The 23,771-nt window shown below is 44.3% G+C and overlaps 1 protein-coding gene across 9 annotated transcripts in view; it reads right to left on the reverse strand.

Moving 5' to 3' along the window:
* The window catches only part of RERE (arginine-glutamic acid dipeptide repeats), a 233,381-nt gene that overhangs the window by 57,980 nt on the left and 151,630 nt on the right, over window positions 1–23,771 (reverse strand). For all 9 annotated transcript variants that reach the window (XM_083803235.1, XM_083803239.1, XM_083803240.1 and 6 more), the window contains one exon: window positions 17,264–17,362. In XM_083803235.1, the coding sequence (XP_083659361.1) occupies window positions 17,264–17,362 (99 nt within the window). The remainder of the gene's footprint in view (window positions 1–17,263; window positions 17,363–23,771) is intronic.

Here is a 23,771-nt window from a genome sequence, read left to right on the forward strand (position 1 = left end):
GCGCGCTACCGAAGGTGACACAACAGCTCCCAGGCGTTTCCAGAGCCGGGGCAGAAATCAACCATTCCTTCACCCCGGGCTCCGAGCTGTCAGGATGCTGCTAACCTCACGCTCTAACCCCTGCTTTCTTTCACCATCTGTATTGCAACAGAGCTATTTTTGTAGAGAGACAGATTTCAGATTCACCCAAAGCAGTTCGCAAGGCTTTTATTTGCTGGTGAATGTTGTACCTGTTTCTGGGCGAGAGCCTAGACGAGAGGAAAGAAAACAGACAGAAAATAAAAATCAATTACCCCTAAACGAGGAGCATTCGGTTTTGCTCCGAGCGCGGCCTCCTTGTTTATCAGGTCTGGGCGTTTCACCACACGTCCCCAGACGACGCTCCCATGATGCTGGAAGCTCATGGCCCTACCAACACCTCTCCCCGTGCCAGAACGTGGCCAGATCCAACCGGGATCACTGCAGCCCGAGCCGGGGGAAGTCGGTTGTTAGAGCCGAGCGGTGCCGCCGCCCCGCCACAGGATCGCAAAATCAGAATCAAAAGGCTATTGTAATGAACACACGCTTCCTGCTCGGTCGCTAATTGTTGAAGAGCTGCGGGGAGGCTGCAATCACACGGCGTATGGCAACAGAAATGTGATCCGGTAAACGAGATAAAGTCAACAGCGCGCCAAGAAACCTGATCTAAGGACAGCCTGCAGTGGCACATCAGATGCTGGTGCACAGATCAAAAAAGGGCTGGATATTAAAGCAGCAGCAGGAGGAAAAAAAGAAAACTGACTTTACTTTTCCCGAGCTCTAGAAAGGGTATTTGATAAACAGCTTCGCCTCGCTGGCAATGCAATTCCCGGATTATCTCAAGCGTTAGGATCCATTGTAATGCCACGGCGGTGCCTGCGAGACGTCCGACAGCAAGGCGAGCTGCAGGCACACACGAGAACTGAGTTGAGGGCTGTTCCTTTCACAGCTCACCCCCAGTAAAGCCAGGGGACAAGATGTGGTGTCCCCCATACCCCGGGCAGGCCACAGAACCCTGGCAGCACCGGGTCCCGCTGCAGGCAGAGCTTCCCCAGCGCAGCGAGCCCGAGCCACCCGACAGCTGCGAGCACCCAGGCCCACGGTACACACACACACTGCAGGCATTTCCCCATGCTACTAAACATAGTCATTTCCATCCGCAAGGAACTGGGTAGGCCAGCTTGCCCACATTTGTATTTAAATGCCCGTGGCAGGCCTTCTGCTGGCAGACACCCACTTACCCGGCACGACGCCGGCTCCAGACCTGTGCAGCTCTCCGGGACCCACAAAGCCTCCCGCAGCCTCCATCATCTCCACCGAACTATTTCTCTCTGCACGTGTCCATGAACCAGGCTTCTGAGCCCAGCCCTTTCTGTGGGCTTAAAAAAAAAAAAACAAAACAAACCACCCAAGCTCGCTATCTATTCCCGGCACCTGAACTTTGTCGTCTCCTGCAATCAACAGTTTCTCACCACTGCAAACAAAGCTGAAAGATTTCAGTGCGTTTTCACCTAAGTGATTTTTTTTTAGAGGCATTTGCAGAGTTAAAAGAGAAAAAAGGTCTGGCACATTTGTGACCCAGAAAAACAAAACAATTTGCTGCTGCCAAGAGACAACATCGAGCTTTTGATTCTACTTCAGATTATCTTTTTCTATACACAGATTCACTTCTGATTATTTTGAACTGCTGTTAAAAAGTTAGCATACAAGAAAAGCCTTCTGGTAGATCAAAACTAAACAGCAAGTAAAAAAAAGTTGGACAATATCTCTTTCCAAGGACACACTTCCTTTCCCTTATGACATCTGAAAGGATCTCCCTTTAACATGGGTAAGTAGCAGAAATTCAGCTCTTAAATTGCAAACTTCCAGGAGTAAAAAACTATTTGCTTTTTGTTTCTTAGACTAATGCTCATCCAGAATTGGTGAAAAACACTTAAATCTAAAATTAACAGTTCAATTATTATTATTATTATTTTTAACAGGATGAAAATAGTTGAAGTGGAGAATCCAAAAGCATACACAAAATAATACGTATAAGCAACACGCGCAACATGAAACAAAATGCAAAAGCTGCCCTTACGTGGAACATAAAGTGCCCTACTACACAACATTTCCTCATGCATCGGTTCAGAATATTAACCTTCCCTGCCTCCCATTCTCCGCACCTCAAACACGCATACCAAAACCCACAACGCCAGCACGTTCTTCAAGTTGTGAATATTTCCTTGAGTAATGCCAACACCGGAACGCGCACCGCCATCCACGGGGCTGAAGACGTTGCGTTTCGTCACCTTTATTAGGCAGAAACGAGCCCAGAGGAAAACACCGTGTATTAGCTTCCTTCTGAATTTCATTCTCCTTTTAGTGTTTTTCTTACCGTGACGTTTACAGAGCTCGGAACGCTGTAGGGAACACCTCGCTGCTCCCACAGAGCAGATCTCCATGAAGTTATCAATAGTAAAACTCCGGCTGTAGGCACTGGGTGAGCACAGACACGCACCCGTCCCAGCCCGGAGCTGCAGCTCAGCACGATCAGACCACCAGGTAATAACTAACCTGAGGCTTAGCATTAAGATAAGCCTCCAACTTGAGCTTTCTACTTAAACACCCAAACATTTCCATTTCCTTCGTTTTTTTCCCCCCAGAAAAGACTTATCTTTGTGTTACGTGGATCATACAGAGTTGCAAAAATACATGTCAATTTGCTCAAGTTTAACACCATTATGCAGGCCCGAAGTTCTCCTCTTTCAGTGCCATTTTTTGTCCTTTCACTCGATTTGTAACACTGCAGACAAAAAGCTGCACTCAGACTACTTGAAATGTACTGTACGATCCTTTCAAGACCCGAACGCTGTATTTCTAGTGGAAGTTCCCTATTGCGGAAATATTGTTCCTCTGGGATTTCAGCCATTATTGTCAATTATTCTGGAGGCTGTATTTCTGCCGTCAAACAGTGACTTGCTGCAAATGACAGAAGGAAATGAACAAAACCACTTCAAGAGCTCCCATGCTTTAGAGCAACGAACAGATCCGAGAATAATGAGACAAAATGGTGGCAAGAATCCCCAAGGAAATTATCCATATAGAGAGGCAAATATTTCTGCAGGTGACTCCGCCGAGTAAATAATTAAACAGCGGGGCTGTTTGCAGTTACAGTGCCCACGTTTGAGTTCAAGCACCAAGATAAAAATCCTAGTTTGTGACCCTTACTAAAAAGGCATGTAACAACCCCTACAAGCTTCCTCAACGTGTCTCAGGATTCACCTGCCACTCTGCAGCGCAGTGAAGAGATACCTGAGACAGCACATCTGGATTTAAGAAATACATCGGTGACAAAATAAATCCCAAGCTAAGAGACTTAGGCTCAGCGTGAGACCTGTATCAAGCAGAAGGCAAGCTCTGTCCTGTAAGGCAGGAGTTCTCCATCCTGCTGAAGTGTTCACAACAAAAAGGGGGTGTTCTGATGGTTCAAGAATTTCTAACCTTGCAGTTAGAGAAATGAAAGTTTAGTAGACAGCTTCCATTTCCACCTAGTATGACACAGTATCAGAAAGCCTTCAACACTTGAGACCGACACGAGCACATTCACAACGCTCCGAATCTCCTACAGCCCTTCAGAAAGCCATCTTCAGTGCCACACTGCTCAAGGTTGCCACCCGTTTTTGAACCTGGGTTTGCTGACCGTCACCAGTGCTTTTATTATATCAAAGCCCTGCCAGTCAAAAAAAAGTTAGTGATGAGAAATCCGTGAGCTGTCCTCACCAAGAGACAGCAGACGGCATGTCAGCAAGCCCCTCGGCTCCCTTGGCAGAGCTGGAACGGGGCTGCTCACTGTGCAGCTCGTGCCCGAGCACCAAAATCTGCAAGCAGAGTGCTTACAGCAGAGTGGACACGCCGTCAGCTGAGCTGGCTGATAATTATCAGCTCTGATCCCCCCCCCCCCCCCCCCCCCCCCCCTTTAAAACTAATTTCTACTGCGCGAGGTTTCGGTTCCTTGCAAGCTCCCGTGACACGGGGACCCACGCTACAACCTGCATTGTTCAATTATCCGCTGCTTTTTTGTCCCGCGAACGTAAGATCACAGCGAGTGACTGATGCACTTCCGCAACGCCGCCATCCAATTACCAAGGAAGACGTTGGCTCATACGGTGATCTTGGCAGCAACGCATAAAAGTAGCTTTAAAAAGAAGCAGATGATTCATAAGTTCCCTTTTCTTTTGTGTAAGGGCCTCTGAATCAAAACATCTAGTCAAGGGGCGGGGGGGGGGAGAGGGTGCCAAATATGAAAAAGTGAGCCATGAATAGAAGAGGGGAAAAAAAGAATCGGAAACGGAGGCCCAGAAATGCACATATAACAAAGGAGAGCGGTGGCAAAGGGAATGTGAAAGGTGCGTATTCGGGGAAGAAGTGGTGCTGAGACTCTGAAATCGCCTCCCCAGACCTACAGACCCAGACAGTGTCCTCCGTAGAAGGTAAACTCCTTTGTAAACTAAACACCCTAATAAACCAGAGGTGCCTTCTTTTGCATTCTCCAATTTGTAAGAACTGTAATGGTTGATCTGAGTGCTTGAAATTACTCCAATCCAGGCGAGAGATATATGCTGGGATGCTTATTTGGGTCCTCTAAATGCATAAGCCCCTGTCTGACCCATCTCCCCATATAGCCTATGAGCTGTATAAATCTGAGAGGATAATATGAATGGGGGGGGTAAGGGAGAAGAGGAAGGGCACAAAGAAAAAAAACAAGAAAGAAAACGTGGTGGATCGTGCACAAGTGGATAGGGGAGCGAGCGAGATATCAGAGGGTAGTAAAAGCTGAAGCAAAACCACAAACCCAGGAGCGATGTGCACTTTGTATCTTCAAAACCACAGCACACAAAAGCACAAAAGCAGCATCAGACACGGAGCACCAAGTGGTTGTTTTTGATTGCACCCTGAGCAGCACGGCAGAGCCTTTACACAACCCCGAGCGAGGAGGAAGGAAGAGCAGACCTAACCGCACGCCCCTTCCAGCAGAGCTCTGCAGCGGCTCAGCTTATTTACGGGCTGTCCGGGGGAGCTTCCTCTGTGCTGACAACAAACTTTTCAAAAAAGATTGAAAGCCGAGCTGCTTGGCTGCTACAAAACAGGAAACAGGATCCTTCCAAGGTGGCATCTGCACTCCCAAATCCATGGGATCCCCCCCCCGGCGGTCGCCCCAAGCCCCCCAATTTGCCCCGCACACCGCTCGGTGTCCCCAGCTCCCGCAGGCTCCCCAGCACTGGCAGGCACTCAGCATCTCGCTGGATCGAGTCCTTATTTGCTGTCACATTCTTTTTATGGCAGCATAATCATTAGCTTTACTGGCGCTGTTACCCTTCTAACTAATTAGGAATCTTGGATGGATGCAGAAAATGATTAATATTTAGTCGCTCCGCGTATACTACAGAAGCAGCCTATTATCAAACAAGTGACACCTCCACAAACTTAAATTAAATAATGGCTCCCATAGAGGGTTCGGAGCTGCTGACAGAATGGCAAGTGATTTAAGTAACATAAAGCTGAGCAACTGGTGATGGATCACAGTTTTCTCTCTCGCTCTGTTACAGCCTGTAATAGAACAAATGATCATTTTTCAGCCTAATTGAATATGGCCGCCCCGCTTGTGCACAAAAGGAGACAAAGCTATATAATTTGCTTCATTAAAATGCATTTTTATGTCATCTGAAAGATTAAAAAAAATCAGCGCTGTTGATAGGGAAGATTAGAAAAATAAAATTTATCATGCAAACAGAACTTGCAAATGAGGTGTAGCTTGGCATTCAGACTGCTTACGCTTGTGCAGGAAAGATAAGTCCTGAGCGCTAAAGCACACAGAGCATCCATGTTGTGACAGTAATCAGAGTTTCTTAAATAAGAACTATGTCACTATACCAATTCAAAGAGGAATTTTGTCATTTTCTGCTGTAACATCCCCTGGTCCATAGTAAATAAGTCTCAGATGAGCTGTCAGGCAGGATCACAGCAAATCCAGTGGCATTTGAAAAAGTTACTTTTGTTTTGTCTTGGTTTTTCTCCTCATAGCTATTAGAAAAATCACATACCCGTTCAAAATGAGCATTTACTGACATTAAAATCAAAACTTTAAGAGTGCCGTATTTCAGAAATAACCTCAAAAATTTCAAATTTCAAAAATAATTATACTACAACTCCCATTTTCCAGATGCCGCCATCGTTTGGTTCGGTATCGCTCTCCTTCTGCGAAGCTCTCTGCCATGGAGCTCAAGTTGGCTGTCGCCGAGGTTCATCTGGATGCCAAGTCCCCAGCATCCCGGGCAGTGCTTCTGCTGTTCCCCCACCACAATTCCTGAAGATGGTTTATTTATCTACAGGTGCCTAAACCAGTAAGGGTTCAGCCTCAGACTCCCATTCCTTAGCCGGAGCTGCCAGCCTCCCCTGCGTCACGCCGCTCCATCTGGGTTATGGATTGCAATCCTGAAAACGTGTTTCTTCTCCATCCATCAGGCTTAAGCAGTTCAACAGCGCTACCCTACCCTTCGCTGCCCAAACAATCTAAAATATTGAATTACCACTTGCAAGGCAGCAAAACAGATAGCTTTTATTTCCTACGCCTGTAGCTCACGATGGCTCTCGCTGGCAGCACGGCCCAACCAAGGTGCCTCTACAAAAAGAAACTCTCTGAGTTCGGTAAAAGCCTGGCAATTTCTTGAGACCATGAGACTCTCACCTCACTAGAGAAAACAAACGACACGGACAAACTGGAATAAATATTCCCAGAAATGCAAAGAGGGCATGGAACATCCTTCTGCAAGGATAGCATTCCTCGGGTACAATGGCAAAGACAAAGGAACTGTGCCTGAAATCTTCTGCACCCTTTACAGCAAGAAGCACCACCCCGGACACAGCGAGCTGAAGAGCTTTTCATGTGGTGCGAGTCACGGCTAAGACTACCTTCCCAGGTCTCAACAGGAAAACGCTAGCAGAAAAAAATAATACAATTTCCCATGGTTTAGGTAGCAACCAGCGCAAAGCAGGGGCTTGCTGTAGCAAGTAACCCATTCCTGGGCTCCGTGCGTTGACTGCAGCAACTCTGACACGGGTAACTGTGCACTCTGCACCTGTATCAACTTAGACTAAGCCAAAATTACTCGGAAAGATGCTGGGCATTTCTGTTGTACACTTGACATGGAAAACAACACAGCACTTCACCATTACTTATTACTATATTAAAATTGCACTTTTAGGTATTATGGAGATAGGGTCTTTAGACTGATGCGAATTCCTTAATTCCTGCAAGACAGATAAACTCCAACTACTGAAACATGCCGGGGCAACTGACAACATCTGAAATCAAACCAAGAACTGTGGATGCCACTCCCAGTCCATGTGGATGTCCCCCTTCTAGACCATTAGGAAAGGTAAAATTTAAATCACACTCTTTAGAGCATTTCCAAAACAATCAAAGATCTTCTGAAAACAGAGAGCTAAACACTATTGTATTTAAATTTAAGAACTGTTTTCAAAACCATGAAAACCCTCACGCAATCCTAGACTTTGGGTCCATGTACATCAAGGAATGCAAGCCAGAAAACCTATGGAAGGCCATTTACAAAATTCGTGTTCAGAAGGGGAAGCAAACCATGACAAGTACCCTATGAAATTTATCAGACTCAGAAGTCCATCATACTATTAACAAATATGGATCTTCACAAAATTTTGAATTTGGGAATTAAACATGTACAAAAACGGAGAGTGAATAGGTCAGTGGAATGTAAGCAAGACAGCTTTGATACATGGTATCCTTTCAAAATTAAATTTAAAAAATTAAGAAACTGATGGGAGGGTTAGTTTTACCGTGATTACAACACGAACACTTGCAATGGCTCCTTAGGTTCTGCTCGCTGTGGCAAAAGCATTAACCCTAGAAGCTGCCATAATTAGGAAATTAGGACAATCCCTGCGCTCGCCTGATGCTCCTACTGTTAATGCCGTGACTCAGTTTCCTTTTGGAGAGGAACGGGACAGAAGGTATTACATTTAAATCAGATTCCAGATCTCTTAGCAGACAAAAATCTGAATTAGCTGTCTGAGCAGTGCAGACAGGCACTGTGCCCCTGCCCAGAACATCATCTGACAGCGAGAGGAGGAAGACGACGAGCCCGTGCATCGTATGGGTGCGCTGGGCTGATTTTCTTCCCCTGCCCAAGGGCTGGGTGAGTGCCCTTTGTTTCAGCCGCCACGCTGCCGAGCTGCACAGCTCGTGCTGCTATACATAGCACTTGTACGGTACGCGCGGACGTTAAACCCGACTCCGGCTCTGTTGCTAAGAAACTACGAAGGACAGCTTTTTTGGCCCTCTTCATTTATAAAATAACCACTCTGCCCGATGGGAGAACAGACGCAATCTCTCAAGTCCCCCAGTGTCTTGTTCTCGTTTTGAAATGAACACGGAAAGATGATCGAGAACGCTACGAAGTGTAAGCGATCTCCATTTTTAAGACGCCCTTGAAAATGAGATGAAAAACATGGTTTCAACAATCAACTGCTAGAGCATTTATTAATCTTCCAGGCAGCAGATTCCTTCCCTCTGGCAACAGCGAACTGTGCTTCTGTCTCCCTATTACAAAGCTATTTTTTTTAGGAAACAAAACCAAAGCCCAACTTGTGAAAGCACCTACAAATTATTTAGTTTATAGAGGAGTTCAGCTCGGAGTTTAGCTTCCCGGCCCCGCGCAGAAATAGCCCTCTGAGCCGTGGCAACTGGCCAGTGTAAATATTTGTTGTATTATTTTGGGGGATCAGCAATATGGTAAGTACTTAATAGATAAAAATATTCCACATGAAGGCAGAAAAGACGATGAATCAAGAAACATATGGCAGTTAAACAAAGCAAACAAAAACTATAATGATATTGTTAAGAAAAGGCTAACTTATCTGGCAGCTGTGGAAAGATCAAGATTAACGAAAGCAGTGAAATCACCCATTTTGAAGCCAAGGTCACTGACAGGATTTATAGATTTATCCCTGAAGGCAGCCTTTGCTGAACATGAAATGCTGAAATAATTTTTTTTGAATCTACCCCCACCCCATTTGGGCTATCTCATTTGCTGGAGGCTTTTAAAATTCATTCCTCTTCACAGCTGGTTAAACAATGGAATCTTTCTGCAAACTAAAAGGACAAAATTGATTGCCCTACACAAACTTTTCTGCACGTATAATTGATTTTTAATTCACTGTCTCATTTCCAAAAGGACTTGACAATAAACTCAGTGCTGTATGTGCAATATTGATCCCTTTAAACAAGGGCTTGGATCAAAGACTGATGCAAGTTAATCACAACCCTAAAGATGGATATCTTTTGTCTAAAAAGCTGTATTTAAACTAAATTCACCTTTCCTAGCCAGATTATACATTATATTTTCTGGCTGTATTACACCTCATAATTTCGTGTATCTGTCAACTGCTAAGTAACTGGAGTTTTATGCAACTATTAAATAATTGATTTTTGTTTTTTTTTCCCCCCAAGCAGACGAGTCTCATCCGTCATCAGTTACTTTTTACCATGAGGACTGATGGTTTTTTTTTTTTTTTTACAGCCTAAGTTCTTAGAATATGCCACAGTCTGGACTGTACATTCCCACCTTTATTCTTAAACTAAAACTTGATTTATTCTTATTAAAATAGAGGACTTACTAGACCATGGCTTGTTTTTCTTTCAATCCTCAGTTAATTTTCAGCTGTTTTTGACTAATGCACTTGCAAACAGCATTGGACGGCTTAATTCCTGAAGTCCAGAAAACATTAACAGGAACTGGTACTCTGCTAAGAAGCTGTAATGTTTACTTTTTATGGATAAAAAAATTAAAACCAAGCAGCAAGTGATATCTTAACCTTCTAAGCCCACTCAATTACTCAAACGCAGCCTTGCAATGCCAGCCTCCTTTTCAAATATCCCTTGATTTTTTTTTTCGCTTCTCACCGTTCGAGAGGCTGTGTTTCAATTTTGCTATGAATCACATTTTCTATAGCTGCCATATAAACAGTAAATAAAATTCATGGTATTTTTGCCCCAGTAAGCAGCTCTGTCTTCCAGCATAACTGAAAAGGCTGGCTTCAAAGGAATGAGCAATGAAAACAATGTTTTCATGAGCAGATATTCCAAAAAGGGCAGATGAGAGACATTTGAAGATGATTCCAGGCAGAAAAGCCAGGCAAATAAGTACGTGTGTTTTGCATAAGTAATTTCTTGACCAGCTACACTGGATTACAAACACTCGTAAACACGTTAGGGAATTAGTTTGCTGTATCTTGTCATTTTTGGCAGACAGATCTCCACTTGTATTTTATGACAAATGAGCTTTAAGCTGAAGCCAGGTGTGGATATTTTAAAATTTATGAACTTGTAAATCCATGTACATGGCCAATTAAGGTTTATCGCCAGCAAGGATTAACTATCCCTGCACATAAATTTAAGAGGTTGTTTGAATCTAGGTTGTTTACCTCAACTACTCTACATCAAAAGCAATGTAAAATATTTAAAGGGCAGCATATTTCATGATAAAAGCTAGTTATCAAGGATGTCACAGTGTGTCATCAGCAATTCTGCACGGAGATGCACGAGTAAAACCTCCTTCCTAAGGAACATTTTACATTTTCTTCTTGAGAATTTTAACATCTCTTGAAAGATGGGACAAATGGGAGGAGAAAAAGGAGGAAGAGTCCAAGAAATAATGCAGAAACTACTGCTTCACCCTGATTCTCTTAACTTTGGAAGGCAGCCCTGAATTTTAGAGGTGGTTCAATTAGCCTCACCAGTGTTCTTCATAATCAACATCTGAATGCTAATTAGGAGCACAATTCCATGCAGCAAAAGCCTCCCTGTGCAATAAACTGCAACACAGCAGCAGTGAACTCTGCCTTCAGCAAGCATGCATAAATAAACAGAATTAATAACTACCCAAGTGTGGACGGGTGACTTAATCTGTTTCGATTAGATGCAGCTCTGCCTGAGGCCTTTGTGTTATTTAAAATGTGTTCATCATGTTTAATTAAAAACCTAATAAACTAGAGGTTCTCTTTTAGTTCTGATTTGTATTTCTCTCTCCTGTAAGCTGTATTGATTTTGGTGGTACTTTTGATAAAAAGACAGAAAAAAAGCATGTTCTGAATAGAGACAAAAAAAAGAACTGTTCTGCGAAGAACAGCTAGAACTGGACTATTTCCTTCACTGTTCCCAATACATTGGGCACGCCGGAATTGAAAACTATTTCATTAAATTAAAACTTCAGATGAACATCGTATCCGTTGTAAATGACAGTCATTTGATAGGTTATTTATCTGAAATGGAAGTGTGCAGATACAGCTCATTTTGGGACCAGGAGCAAGCGTAAGCTCGGAATTGTTCTGAACATCACTGAAATTATAAAAGCTGCTTTCAGAGCACGTCTTGTCCCAAGAGAATGGAAATCCCATTAGGACAATTTTTCTTGGGAAATATTTCCACTGAAACCACAGCAGAAAATGGGGGTGTTTCAAGTCAAACTAAACTGAAAGCAGCTCAAGATCATTGCTCTGGGTCTGGCAATGGGGAAAGCGAAGCGGCACGTCCTCAAGACAGGCTCCAGAGTTCAAATACAGGTGCTCACAAATGGGGTTAGTTGCAGTCGTTCCCGATAGACAAAAAGCTCTAAGTCAGTATGTTTCAAAATACAATTTCAACGTAATTTTTGAAATAATTCCATCTGGAGAAGGTTAATTGACCAGCACCACCACACCCCTAATAGGGATCACTGACTGTTGCATCAAAACTGCCCGTACTGTCAGAGACACAAAGAGCCACTTTTAGAGGTGGCCAGGAGATGCAGAACAGATTACTTCTCTTCCCCTCCAAAAATCCTGTCTGAGCTCCAGCAAAGCTTTTTTGTTGTCTCAGTGCACTGAAAGGCAAGCACTACGTCCCGCCCATGCCACAGCCCATGGCTGCACGCAGGATGAGCAGACCGGAGCGTCACAGAGCCCACGTGCTACCAGGTCCTGGGGATTAGAGAAGACAGCTGAAGAAAAGGAAGGGAAATGGGGCTACTCTAACCTTGCATTGGTGAAGGACATCGGCCTGTCAAGTGCACGAGGGGTGAGGTCGGTCCCCCTGCCCCAGCATCATGCCATTCACGTCAGGCATGGCATTCGTGGTCAAAACAACCTGCTCTGTCCTAACAGCACGCTGCGTGGCTTCTTCCCAAACCAAGCGTCCACCTGGAACCTCACTGCTGCTTTCTGGCTCGCGCTGCAGCCCAGCTCTAACAAGCAGGATCCCACCAGGTGATGCTGCACAACGTTGGTCTGCGGGGTGCTTGCTTGGAAAGCGCTTCGATGCGGCGTTCTGCACCACAACTGCTCGATGAATTTGTCTGCAGGAGTAAATTTGTCAGCATGGCAAGAGAAACCAAGCCCTGCTCACCAAGTCACGCTGGAGATTGATGCTGTCAGGTGGAGCAGCAGCCTTTATAAACAGGAAGCAGCTGCTCTTAGAGCTGCCTCTAGATGCATCAGTGAAGGAGCTGCTTCAGCTGGTTTTATTAGGCAGGAGGGAAGACTGTGGTTTTCAGTGTGCCCCCGAATATACGTACTGGAATGAGAAAGGTTTAAAAATAGCCATGGGTTTAGAAACACCAGGGAGACAGCAAACCTCCATCTTCATATTTACAGAGCCTTCCGTTTAATTCAATCAGTGGTAAATTTTATCCTCTATTTAATTTGATCTAAACCTCTGTAACCACTTCATCAGTAGTAAAAATAACCTCCATCCTTTATTTTAATCAGTTCTGATCACTGCAAGGCAACTCCTACCGGATAGATCAGTCACAGGCAGCAAAGTGCTTTTAATTAACAAAAAAGGCTTAATCTTTGGGCAACGGATAGTCCGCAGAAAGAGTTAAATGCTAACTACAATAAATTTGAGCTATTCACACAGCATCAGATCACAAATCCTCCTGAAAGCTGCAGAGACCTGTGCTGGACAAAGCCTGGCTGTCATAGACACAGAGGAAGGAACTACAGTAACCACCCCGGCACAGTAGGAACTCACTCAAAACACTCATGCAAGTAACACACCGACCAACTCGGAGGATTTTTGACCTAAGGAAGCACAGCATTTGAAGATGACTTTTGGACTGAGCCAGTTGTTTCCCTCCATCAGTGTGCCCACACTTCCCCTTTGGTTGCTTTTGCCACCTGCTAACCTGACATTGCCCCGTTGCTCCTTTCCCTCTGCCCGGCCATACAACCTCACCTCTTCTTACAGCAAAGCTTTTCGGACACTGACCTTACAGGGCTGGCAGAAAATTAACTCATAATAACAAAAGGGGGAGCGTGTTGTTGTGGGGTCTACAAGGGGGAAGGAGAATATTATAGGATCAGAATCGCAGGAGCGGAAAAAAACGAGACAAGGGAAGCTGTGACTTAGTTTTATTAATTATTTTCTGGTTGTGGTCCTGTCCAACCTGCTCTACGTGGCCCTGCTTGGGCAGGGGTTGGACCAGGTGGTCCCAGAGGTGCCCCCAGCCTCAGCCATTCCGGGATGGAGCTGGTCGTTTACAGAGCCTTTCCCAGTTCAGGGGGTTAACTAAGCAGAGCTTAGTGCCTGGTGTGGCACCTGCCTATTCATACGAGTTATAAAAATAACTCGGTAGGTATTTGCTGGGCTGCAAGAGGAGATGAAGCCCAGCACAAACGGGGACATGGTTTGGACCCAGGTCTTCCACCTCCCTCACTAGTGCCACTCTCAGGTCACCAGCCCCACATCACCTGAGGCTCCCTCCTTCTCATTGCTTCCCATCACAACATGGGGGGGGGACACACTTAACACTAATGTTCTCCCTGAAATTTAATTATTTTGGCCAGATTCGGGGTTTGACACAGTCTTTTCCTCTGAAAAACACGTGGTTGTGGAGCTCCCGTGCAGCTGCAGCACCCTACGTACGGCGCAGGAGGAGTTTGCTGCAGGTTTGCGGAGCCAACGAGAAGGAAACTTTGCCTTGCAAGCCCCAGAAAGGCTCAGGAGTGCAGTGCAGCTGCTTTAATCTGGAGTTTTCTACAAGCTGCCGGAGACAAACAAGCTATGAAGTTCTGCAGGTGGAGCTTAGCTGTCTATAAATAAGAGCACAGTTTGATCTTTGGCTCTGCCAAGGCTGGAGGGCTGCCAAGTGTTTCTGGAAACTTGGATGGAACAGAACAGGAACAAATATGATAAAACGAGCAGAGACTGACAATGATTTATAGAGTTAACGATCATTAGTCTGCACTCACAGGGGCTGCACTTGTGGAGTAATGTTTCACTTTTCAGTAAATTTTGCTTTTTCTTGCTCGCAAGGCTCTGTTCTCTACCATTTAACACGGACTGCTGATCAAAAACCCCGAGCTGCAGCAGCTCTGGCATTCTCAGCATAGTGCAGCTGATGGAAAAAACAAGGAGAATGAAAAAAAAACCCTCAGCACAGAAGAAGAGGAGTTGGCAGCGTTCAATTTAACCATTCTACAGAAAGAATGTAGGCAGAGAAAACGGAGGTAATGACAGCGCGAGGACAAACACAGCCAGCACGAGGCACTTGAAGCATTTGTTCCAACAGCCAGCGCCCCAAACAAAATGCCCTTTTGTGACGAGATCGCCGAAAACCGTATTAGGAAAGCACGTTCTAGGCTTTTTACTCACCCTCTGCTCGCCTTGCTGCCGTGCTAGCACATGATCTTCTTCCACCCTACCACTTCAGGCACCCTCCTTACCACAAAGGTTCTTTGTTGGGCTTCTGAATAAAGCCGACCTGAACACAGGTTTACACAGCCTGGCCTGCCCTAATCTAGCTCTTGCACAAGGGTATGTATGAGGAGAGAGCAAGTACACGCAATTCATTGGAATAAATCCTTGAAAGGCTTTTAGATAAACTAGAGCTTAAAAAAAAAAGTCTCTCCAGCCACCGTCTGAATAATTAAAAAGTGTTAAGAGCCCATAAAAACACCACCTATTACCAGCTCTATTTTACAGCACCAATGCCAGCTTAATTACTTAACAAAAGAACACAAATTGTATTTTTGTTTACGTTTCCAAATGTACTTCTACTCTACCAATTAGCTACCTTAAAAGTTCATTCATTCCAAAAAAAAAAAAAACCAGCAATCCACAAAACTTTGCTCATCTCTTTTACGTGAACCATGTTGTCTTGCCCCGAATCAGATTTTTCATTTAGACACCTGGTAGGTACACATGACGAGTTGAATTTCTACTTCCTTTTAGACCATATTTATCAACATACATGAGAGAAGCAGCTTTTTGGACAGTGAAAGGTAAAAACCACAAGCGAGTCTGAGGTTCTTCTTCGATAAATATTTTATCATAGCTAAATTTCAGCCATCTGATTTTCTATTTTAGTGCACACCACCACCTAATTATTGAGCTAGGAAATAACCTTTTTCCATTTTCACCAACCCAGACATGCCTAGTCAGCTTGCTAAGGAGGCACCATCTTCTTACACATTACATCTCACATAAATCTATTTTGTTAAGTGAATTTAACAGCAGCATTAAAATGCAAAATATTTTTAGGACTTAATCCAAGTGAACTCGTTCAGCACTTCTCTTCTCCCACATAGTGAAAATGCACAAGTGTCTCCCTGTTTGCAGTCAAGTACTTCTGTGTGAGCTCAAGCTGCAAGGTCTGACAAACAAAGGGTTGTAACAACAGCATTTGGTTTCCACACGCTGCCAGAAAATGCAACTTTTGTGCTGAATGCAACAAATATTGCTATTTATTCAGAAAGAATAAGAATCTGCTTGTTTACTAGCTGTCAGCAAATTAAGAATCTAGAATTTGCTCCCAACTTCGTGTGATTTATAACCCTACAAAACACTTTAATAAGCACAGTTGCATTATGTCATACACATAAAAATTAAGCCAGCAGCAATCTCACAATTGCAGCAATTAAACTGCAGAACAAACAAACCACAAGGAGAAACCTTTGCCTTTTTAATTCTTGCACAGATATCATCTCCCCCAAATCCTGCAAGAAGACACCGGAATACAAAATGTGGTCCATTTGACTGGGAGTGTGGAGTGCTTTCCCAGCACCTTCTCTGGCAATTAGAGCTTTTCTGAAAAGGTGTCTTTCTCAGGTCAGAAGTTGTTCCCCCCCCCCCCCCATCAGACTGCAGAATCTTTTAATAGGCTACCACTTACTCTTTTAGTAGGCTAATATCAATAGCAGGAATTTCCATCTGAAGCCATATAGACCAAAAACCTCAACCTCTGGCTGAAGGAAGGAATGACATGCTGACATGTTCCTTCACCTCTGGCACTACGGCCCCAACCAGATACCCTAGAGGTCTGTAACTACCTGCACACGCCAGAGAAATCGCCGTGCCGGTTCCTCCTTAGGCTGTGCGTGTGGATGAGGCTTGCAGAGTACCAGGATGTTAAACCGTATGGACCCAAATCCAAGTTCCATAACAGTGAGGACATGATGCTGTGCTGTATATTTACTGTACGCCCCACATTCATCATGTCCATACATTATTTTGGGAGCTTTGTTTAAGATGGATGCGCTGTTTTCAGCACGGTTTTGGAGCCTGACGAGTCCTGCATACTTGAGCGTGCATGCAGACGGCGTGGCTAAATCCCAGCTTCCCTATTATCTCCTTTTGGTCTGCTCTTTGTCAAAGACTCATCCATCAAGAACAATGCCAGCAAGCAATTTCTAATATCCCGTATGAAGGGAAAAAGAGACTTAAAACTCGGTTTAGGAGAAAACACTGCTATCTAGCTTCCCATTAGCCGACTTGTGCTGACGCTGGGAGCCTCCTCCTACACCAGCAGGTACAAATCCAGGACAATATTTCATGTGCCTTTTTACATCCTGTCCTACTCCAATTAATGGATGGGGCCAGCCTGCCTGGAGGTGAAAGCAGAAGTGAAATTTAGAGCCCAGAGGTTTTCCAGCTGTTCATCTGCTCTACGGAGTCCTCTCAACAACAGTCACTTGATCCTCTCCTCTCATTCTTTATTAGAAAAATAGCCTAATAAAGTTCTGTACCCTGAATGAGAGCCCACTAACTCAGGAGTGTGCAAAGATGTATCCTGTGCAATAAATTATTTGCGTCTTTTCTTTCCCATAAAAATAACCTCTTTAGGAAAAAAATAAAATGAATGAGAGAAGCAACATGAACTATAAGGCTCAAGGGAATAATTCATTTCCCTACCACTTCATCTTCAGTCCAACACTTCTCAATCAGCTTGGGCACGGGCTTCTTCACCAACCGCTGCAGGGCTTTTCCAGCATCATAGTTACTTTCGTGTAGCTAAAAAATAAAGAAGACAAATAGAACATTCAATGGAATTAGCAGTGATCCGATATTGGAGAAAAAACTAAAGGGGGCCACATGAGATGCTCTACACCTAATTATTTCTACTCTTGATATATGAAGTGGAATTTAAACAACCTGAAGGTAATTGGAATTTTATTAGTAGCAGAGACAGCATTAAAACAAGTATGGTTTTCCCCCTCCTTCCTGGATTTCTCCCAGATGATGTTTGAGGCCATAAAGCACTGAATATTTTTGGTTATATTTTAAAAATACATCTTTTACATTATAAACTCCAAGGAAATTTGTAAAAAGCTCCAAAGCATTTTTCAAACAAGTTGTATTTTACACAGCAATACTTTGTTCCAATTAGTATAGCCAACCAGAAAAACCTAACATACAGGAGCGATTACAAGCTACGGGATGTCAGATTTACCACCCAGAAATTTCTTTTTACAGGATTCTTACTGCATTGCAAAGATCAACGTGTTATTGAAAAACAAATACGGAAAAGAAACACAAAGACTCCACAAAGAGGAGTACATAAAGGCAAGTAGGAACGTCTACATTGACATTACTGTTTCAGATGGTCACAGCCTACACCGTACCTTATTTTCTACCATAAAAGTAGGTAAGTATATGATCAAAAGCTGTCTGAAGTAGACATTTGAATCAGGGTGAGGTAGAAAAACAACTACACTGAGAAAAACATTCAGCAACGAGCCCAGGAGAATCTCCAGCTCTTAACTCTTGATAGAAAACATTTAGCACACTGTAGATTTATCGCCTGTCCTATCTTCAAAGTACAGTGGGATTTTAAGAACTGGAGGACTAGTCAGGAGCCTGCTCTATATCTTCGGAAAGTGATCTAAAAGAAAGAGACATATTGCTGGGGTGACAGAAACTGAATTATCTTCCCATACCCAGAAGGGAGAAGGATTTGCATGCAGACTTCCCTGCACAGACAAGAGCGAGTTTGCTAAACAAGGTGCTAAGGACACCACAGCTATTGACTAACATCACAGATTTTTATAGATCCTAAAAATTTTCTTTATAATAGCAATAACCAAACTGTAATTCCATACGTTATCTCCTGCTTTTCTTTCCTGCCCTGAACATATCCCAAGCTCTCTGCATCCCACCCTCTAGAAGCATCTGTGCTGCCAGCCCTACGCCCCATCCCTCTCCAAAAACATTTCAATGAGTACTCCAATTCTTGAACTTGTCCCAGTCTGCTGAACTGAACAGGGATGAAGATACAATTCCTGCACAGCAACAAGGTACTAACTACTTTGTCTCTATTAATATGGTTATACCAAACCTGATTACAGGAGGATGGGAAAAAAATCTCATTTTTCTTATGTCAAAAGTGAAATTATTTCGGTGAACGATACGGCAGAACATTCAACAGGTCTGCAAGGGCCACTGCAGACCATGGTGAAGGCTGGCAAGGTGGAAGCAAAGCCCTGCACCACCAGCAGGGCTCATGCAGCTGTGAGAACAACGCACATCTGTATGGCCCTCACTTTAACGTCCTGGCTTTTGTCGACTCGGGCCTTTGCAGGTTTTAAATAGCTGGTGAATCTGTACACACACTACCTTTTTTTTTTTTTTTTAAATAAAACAGGGCTCACTTTTTCAATAATATCGTTAAGTGGGTAGGAAATTTCCCAGGACAGAGTGCCGAGCTCACACAAGGCACCATTGTCCATCATACTGGGGTACTTCACAAAGTGGTGGAATTGGGGTACCATGTATCACAGCATGCAATCTTCCCAATTATTTTATGAACATCGCATCTTTCTGGTCATGGATGCCACAGAACAGACTGTGACAGCCTGCAAAGCCCATCCACCCGCAGTGCAGAGCATGCTAGGAATTACTTTCCTTAGTGACGTCCCTAAACGTATTGAAAGTAACAGCTAATTTATTCTATTTACTGGTGAAATTTCAGTTCCAAGTAATTTGGAGCCTCCTTTGTAACACCTGAATAGCTGAGTTTCCAGAAAACAGTTTGATAAACAATCGCTGTTGAACACCTGGGAGGTCCAAAACCACCGAGGACTGAAGTTAGCTGTGAAAGCCCAAGTGCACAGCCCTCTAGAGCTGCGCTGCATACCTCCTGCTGGTAGGCATGGAGATGTCATCGGCTGTGTTAGAGGAGAAATTAGCACGTTACAGGTAACACTTGGTACAAATTGTCTCAAATCTTCCAGGAACAGTACGAGCAGGCCTTGAACTGATGAAGGTGCTCTTCTACCTCTTGCCCCAAGTCACTGGGGCATCCAGGATTTGTTTGTGTTCGAGGGACGTCTTTTAGAGAAAGTTAAGGACTTCTAAGAAGAAAAGGTCGCTGCTGAACAAAGACCTCTGATCAGAGCCTGGGATGGGGATTTAGAACAATCACCAGCGTTGCCTTAATTGCATGCCTGAACATTTTTTCCCTTACCACCAGCTGAAGTAACAATCGCGTACAGGGTGTTACTGCAATAAAACAAGTGCTTGGCTAATATAATGGGAACAAGAGAGAAAACTCTAAGCCAGGATCGTTTTCTATTCAGCTTTCTACGTGGCGCCTACAAGAGAGTTACAGAGACCGTGTGCAGTAACTACAGCTATCTGGACTTTCACTGAGCAACCAGCTTGCAAAAAGTCACCTCCTCCCCATCCCCTGTCCCAGCTCCCATCTCCGCAGGCTGCTGCAAAGGACGCACTAACACGTCAGGGCCATCGCAGCACCTCACGCTGCTCTAAGTCAGCGCGATGCATCACCCGAGATGACTTCATAGGACTCACTGCTTCCAAACGCCTCGCCACAGGTGAAATTTCCTGACGTGGAGCAGAGCATCAGCTTACAAACCAGCTCCCAAACCAGCCTTGTTGCCCACGTCAGTGCCAGCTCCCAGGACCGCAGCTCCACGCAGGAGGAGCAGTGCTCTCAGCCCACCTCCCACAAGCCAAACGATAAGAGCCGAAAGGCAGACTTGCAGTGCCAGTGCTCAGTGCCAACACTCAAATAACGCGACTGCCTTTAAACAGCTTTCGTAACTTGTTTTTTTAAGCCTCCTCTGGTATGCAATACCTACTTAAAGGCAGGAAAATAAGATGTCTTTTCTACTGGGCACACAGAGGTTTTTCTCCTTGTTTGCTCTCCAGAACTGGGAACACATCCATCTTCAAGTAAAAAGGACTGTTTGTTTTGCCAGCTCACCTTGCAAATGCTTTTTTCTGTGTGTGCTACCACCTAAAAGATTTTTCATTTTGGAAATTTGACAGCGTGAAGAGAATAGAGCTTCTGTTCCTTCTCCCTCCTTGCTCCCTCCCAAAACACGCAGCCATGCCAAAGCCCCTTTGTACGGTCGAGGGAACCTGTATTTTGCCTCAAGGAACAACAAGTGTTGTTTTTTTCCCCTGACTGCCCTATTGCCCAAACCTCTCGGTCTGCAGATACTCAGACAGAGAAAGAAAGGACTGGGCTAACAGGCAACTCCGCCGGTTACCGAAAAATTTCCATGTTTCCAGGCTGCCAGAACTGCCCCAAACCACCACCAGACGATAGGAGCAGTAGCTTCTGACCAAGTGGTTACATTCAAACCACAAAACCCATGAGCACAGACAGAAGGAAGAAGTCATGTAAGAGAAAACAAACAGAAGTGAAAACAAGAGAACTTGCCCGGGTTTGGAGCCTCCTGAAAAACGTGACTTTGATCAAGGGACAAAATGCTTTTCTAAGTGCCAGGAGCAGGATAACGCAGCAAAAGGAAAAATGTATTTGTGTGTAAGTGCCCGAGTTCAATCTGCTTCTTTCAATCTGGCTGATGGATCATTCTCTGCTTATTGCTTTTGGTCATTTAATATATATAAGCACTTTATTGGCAAGCAACTTGAACATATAAATAATAGCTAATGATGACTGCCTATGGTTTAATTAACTTCTGGTTGAACTTTTCAAGGTATTGCTATAAACACCAGATTACCGTCCTGTCACCTAGAGAATTATTGTTTTTAACATTAACTCTAGCATCTAAATTTTGAACTGCTGTGACATAACGTGTAAGTACGTTTGTTGCAGTTGTTTGCAAACCTGGAATCAGAAAATAAAGCAACTTGTGCATCACTGGGCCGGATTTTAGATTAAAGAAGAATTCTCAATATGCACGTATCCAAAAAGCTCATTTATATTACAACAGTCATTAAACAACTCTAGATCACAGGAAAGCCTTATTAGCATAAAGTCTGCACATTACCACAAGGTTTCAAGTTTCCACCACAGCTTCTCAGCCGAGCTGCCATTTTCTGTCTGCGTGATGTTGCAAATAAATTCTCCTTTTGGCATGGCTCAGCTGTCAGGCACCTCTGCTCAGTAATGAACCCATGAATTACATCTTGCAGCTCTGACATCCCTGGTCTCGCTCATCAAAATATTGTTCTTCAACTGTAATTTATAACTTAATTTAAATGTCCCTTTTACCATGACCTTTTTCGATCAGAACGGCATTGCATCTGGCAGCTTCTCCTTCAGCGAGGTATCCTTTCGCAATTACAGTCATTACGATCCCCGCTGAAAAGCCTGGCTGAGTTAGGCTGCATTCACGCTACAGTATTAAATAATTGCAGTTCATTAAGAACGCTGCTAGATTCCAGAGTCCTTTTCTCCGAGGAAAAATTGCAACCGCACTGTAATAGAGCATTGCTCAACTGCTTTGAAACCTACCCAGAAAAGCCAATAAAAGCAGAAGGGATTTTCAGCCAGGCTGTGCTTTCGTGGGGACACGGACGTGTCCGGCGTCCGTAGGACAGCGCTGGGAGCCGGGAGCCCTCCAGGTCAAATGCTGGCTCTTCCCCTGGACCACCGCCGGTCACGAACACATCATGTCACTCGTCAGGGCGCAGAGATAGAGAGCCTGCCCTGCCCAACACGAGGTAAATACCACCAGTACTGCGAGAGCATTTTAAGCCTCGAGTAATACAGCAGAGTCAAAAGACATTTTTCACTGCTGTCAAGCGGGATGCTGCAGTGAATTGTAAAAGAGGCTGGAATTTGCCTGGTACCGCACAGAAAAGGTTTACATAACACCCCCATTTAAGCTCTATTTATTGTAATCTACGCAGGCCTAAGAACACTGATTATTAGCAAGGGATTTGCTCCTCTCACTGAAGCCAACAACGGTCGAGATAGACAGCGGCTCTGTAAAACTGCAGCCTGCTTAACAAGGTAGAAAATAGAGAGGAGGGAGAAGAAGACAAGGAAAATGAAAAGAGGAGAGAGAATTACTGCCACGTGGCTCGAGTAGCTAGTTCTGGTGGCATAATTACGCTAATCCAGATAGCTAATTTAATATGAAATGTAATTCAGCCGGCTGCTTTTGGGAGCGCAGCCGAGCGGTTTCAGTTTGAAGCAAGCACTCCTGGCAGCCCTGGCCGGTCGCTAGCAGGGGGACTTGTCTCTGCTGCTCTGCAAGTGGAACGTGCTCCCCAGCAAACACTGCACTAGGTGAAAGAGCAAAGCCTATTTCCAAATGTGTAGCCTTCTTTAAAATGCTCATCCTCCGAAACGGCAAGGTCTGATTTTTATCAGCCATGCCCAGTGCCCAAAAGGGGCTACCCCAAATGCTCCTTAATGCCATGGATCCACCCCCGTTTTTTTTTTAAATTTTAACTCCTCCCCACCTGCTGCACACACACTGAACAATCTGGATCAAAGAAAAAAAACACTGCCTTTTTGGACAAGGAAACTATTTTGCTGGGCTCCCTCTGGTGCCCAAGGACAACAAAATCTTGAAGCAATCAAGAACCCAAGCTATCCAACAAAAAGCCTCTGCCTGACAGCCTTGTTTTGCCAACGAGCTCGCTGGTAAGCGCTGATTTATAACTAGTTGTCTAACAGCTTGGCCTGCAACAAAATTTGAAACTAACAAAAAAAGTTCAGGAGGTGACAGAAATCAATACAGCTGCTTCAGAAGAGAATTATTGCTAGCTCTGGTTTTTAAATATCTGATTTGTGGCATCTGTCAGCTTGGAAAATACAGAAATCAGCCCTCGCTACTTTGGAAAAAAAATTAAAAATGCAGCAACTTCCATCTCTTACCCCTAGTTCTCATCTATTTTAAGCCTCTATATAGCTCTAATTGCTACAGAGTGATCTAGATGCTAATGATGCAGATTAAAAAGCCAGATGCTTGTGTTGCATCCCCTCGTCACACTGGGTACTGCCAGGCCACCGCGAACAGCTCAAGGCACAGACACGAAATGCAGAACAGCAGAGGGAGCTCCTTGGGGCAGCTCCTTCCTGGGTCAGCACAACAGCATTGCTAGCACTGCACAAGGGCAAGACCCTGCAAGTTACCCACAGAAGTAGCAACGTTAAATGCAAGAGCATTTTAAAGAAATACTTTCCAAAAGTTGA

Source organism: Anser anser, assembly GCF_964211835.1.
Source record: "Anser anser genome assembly, chromosome: 17".
NCBI classification, from domain to species: Eukaryota; Metazoa; Chordata; class Aves; order Anseriformes; family Anatidae; genus Anser; species Anser anser.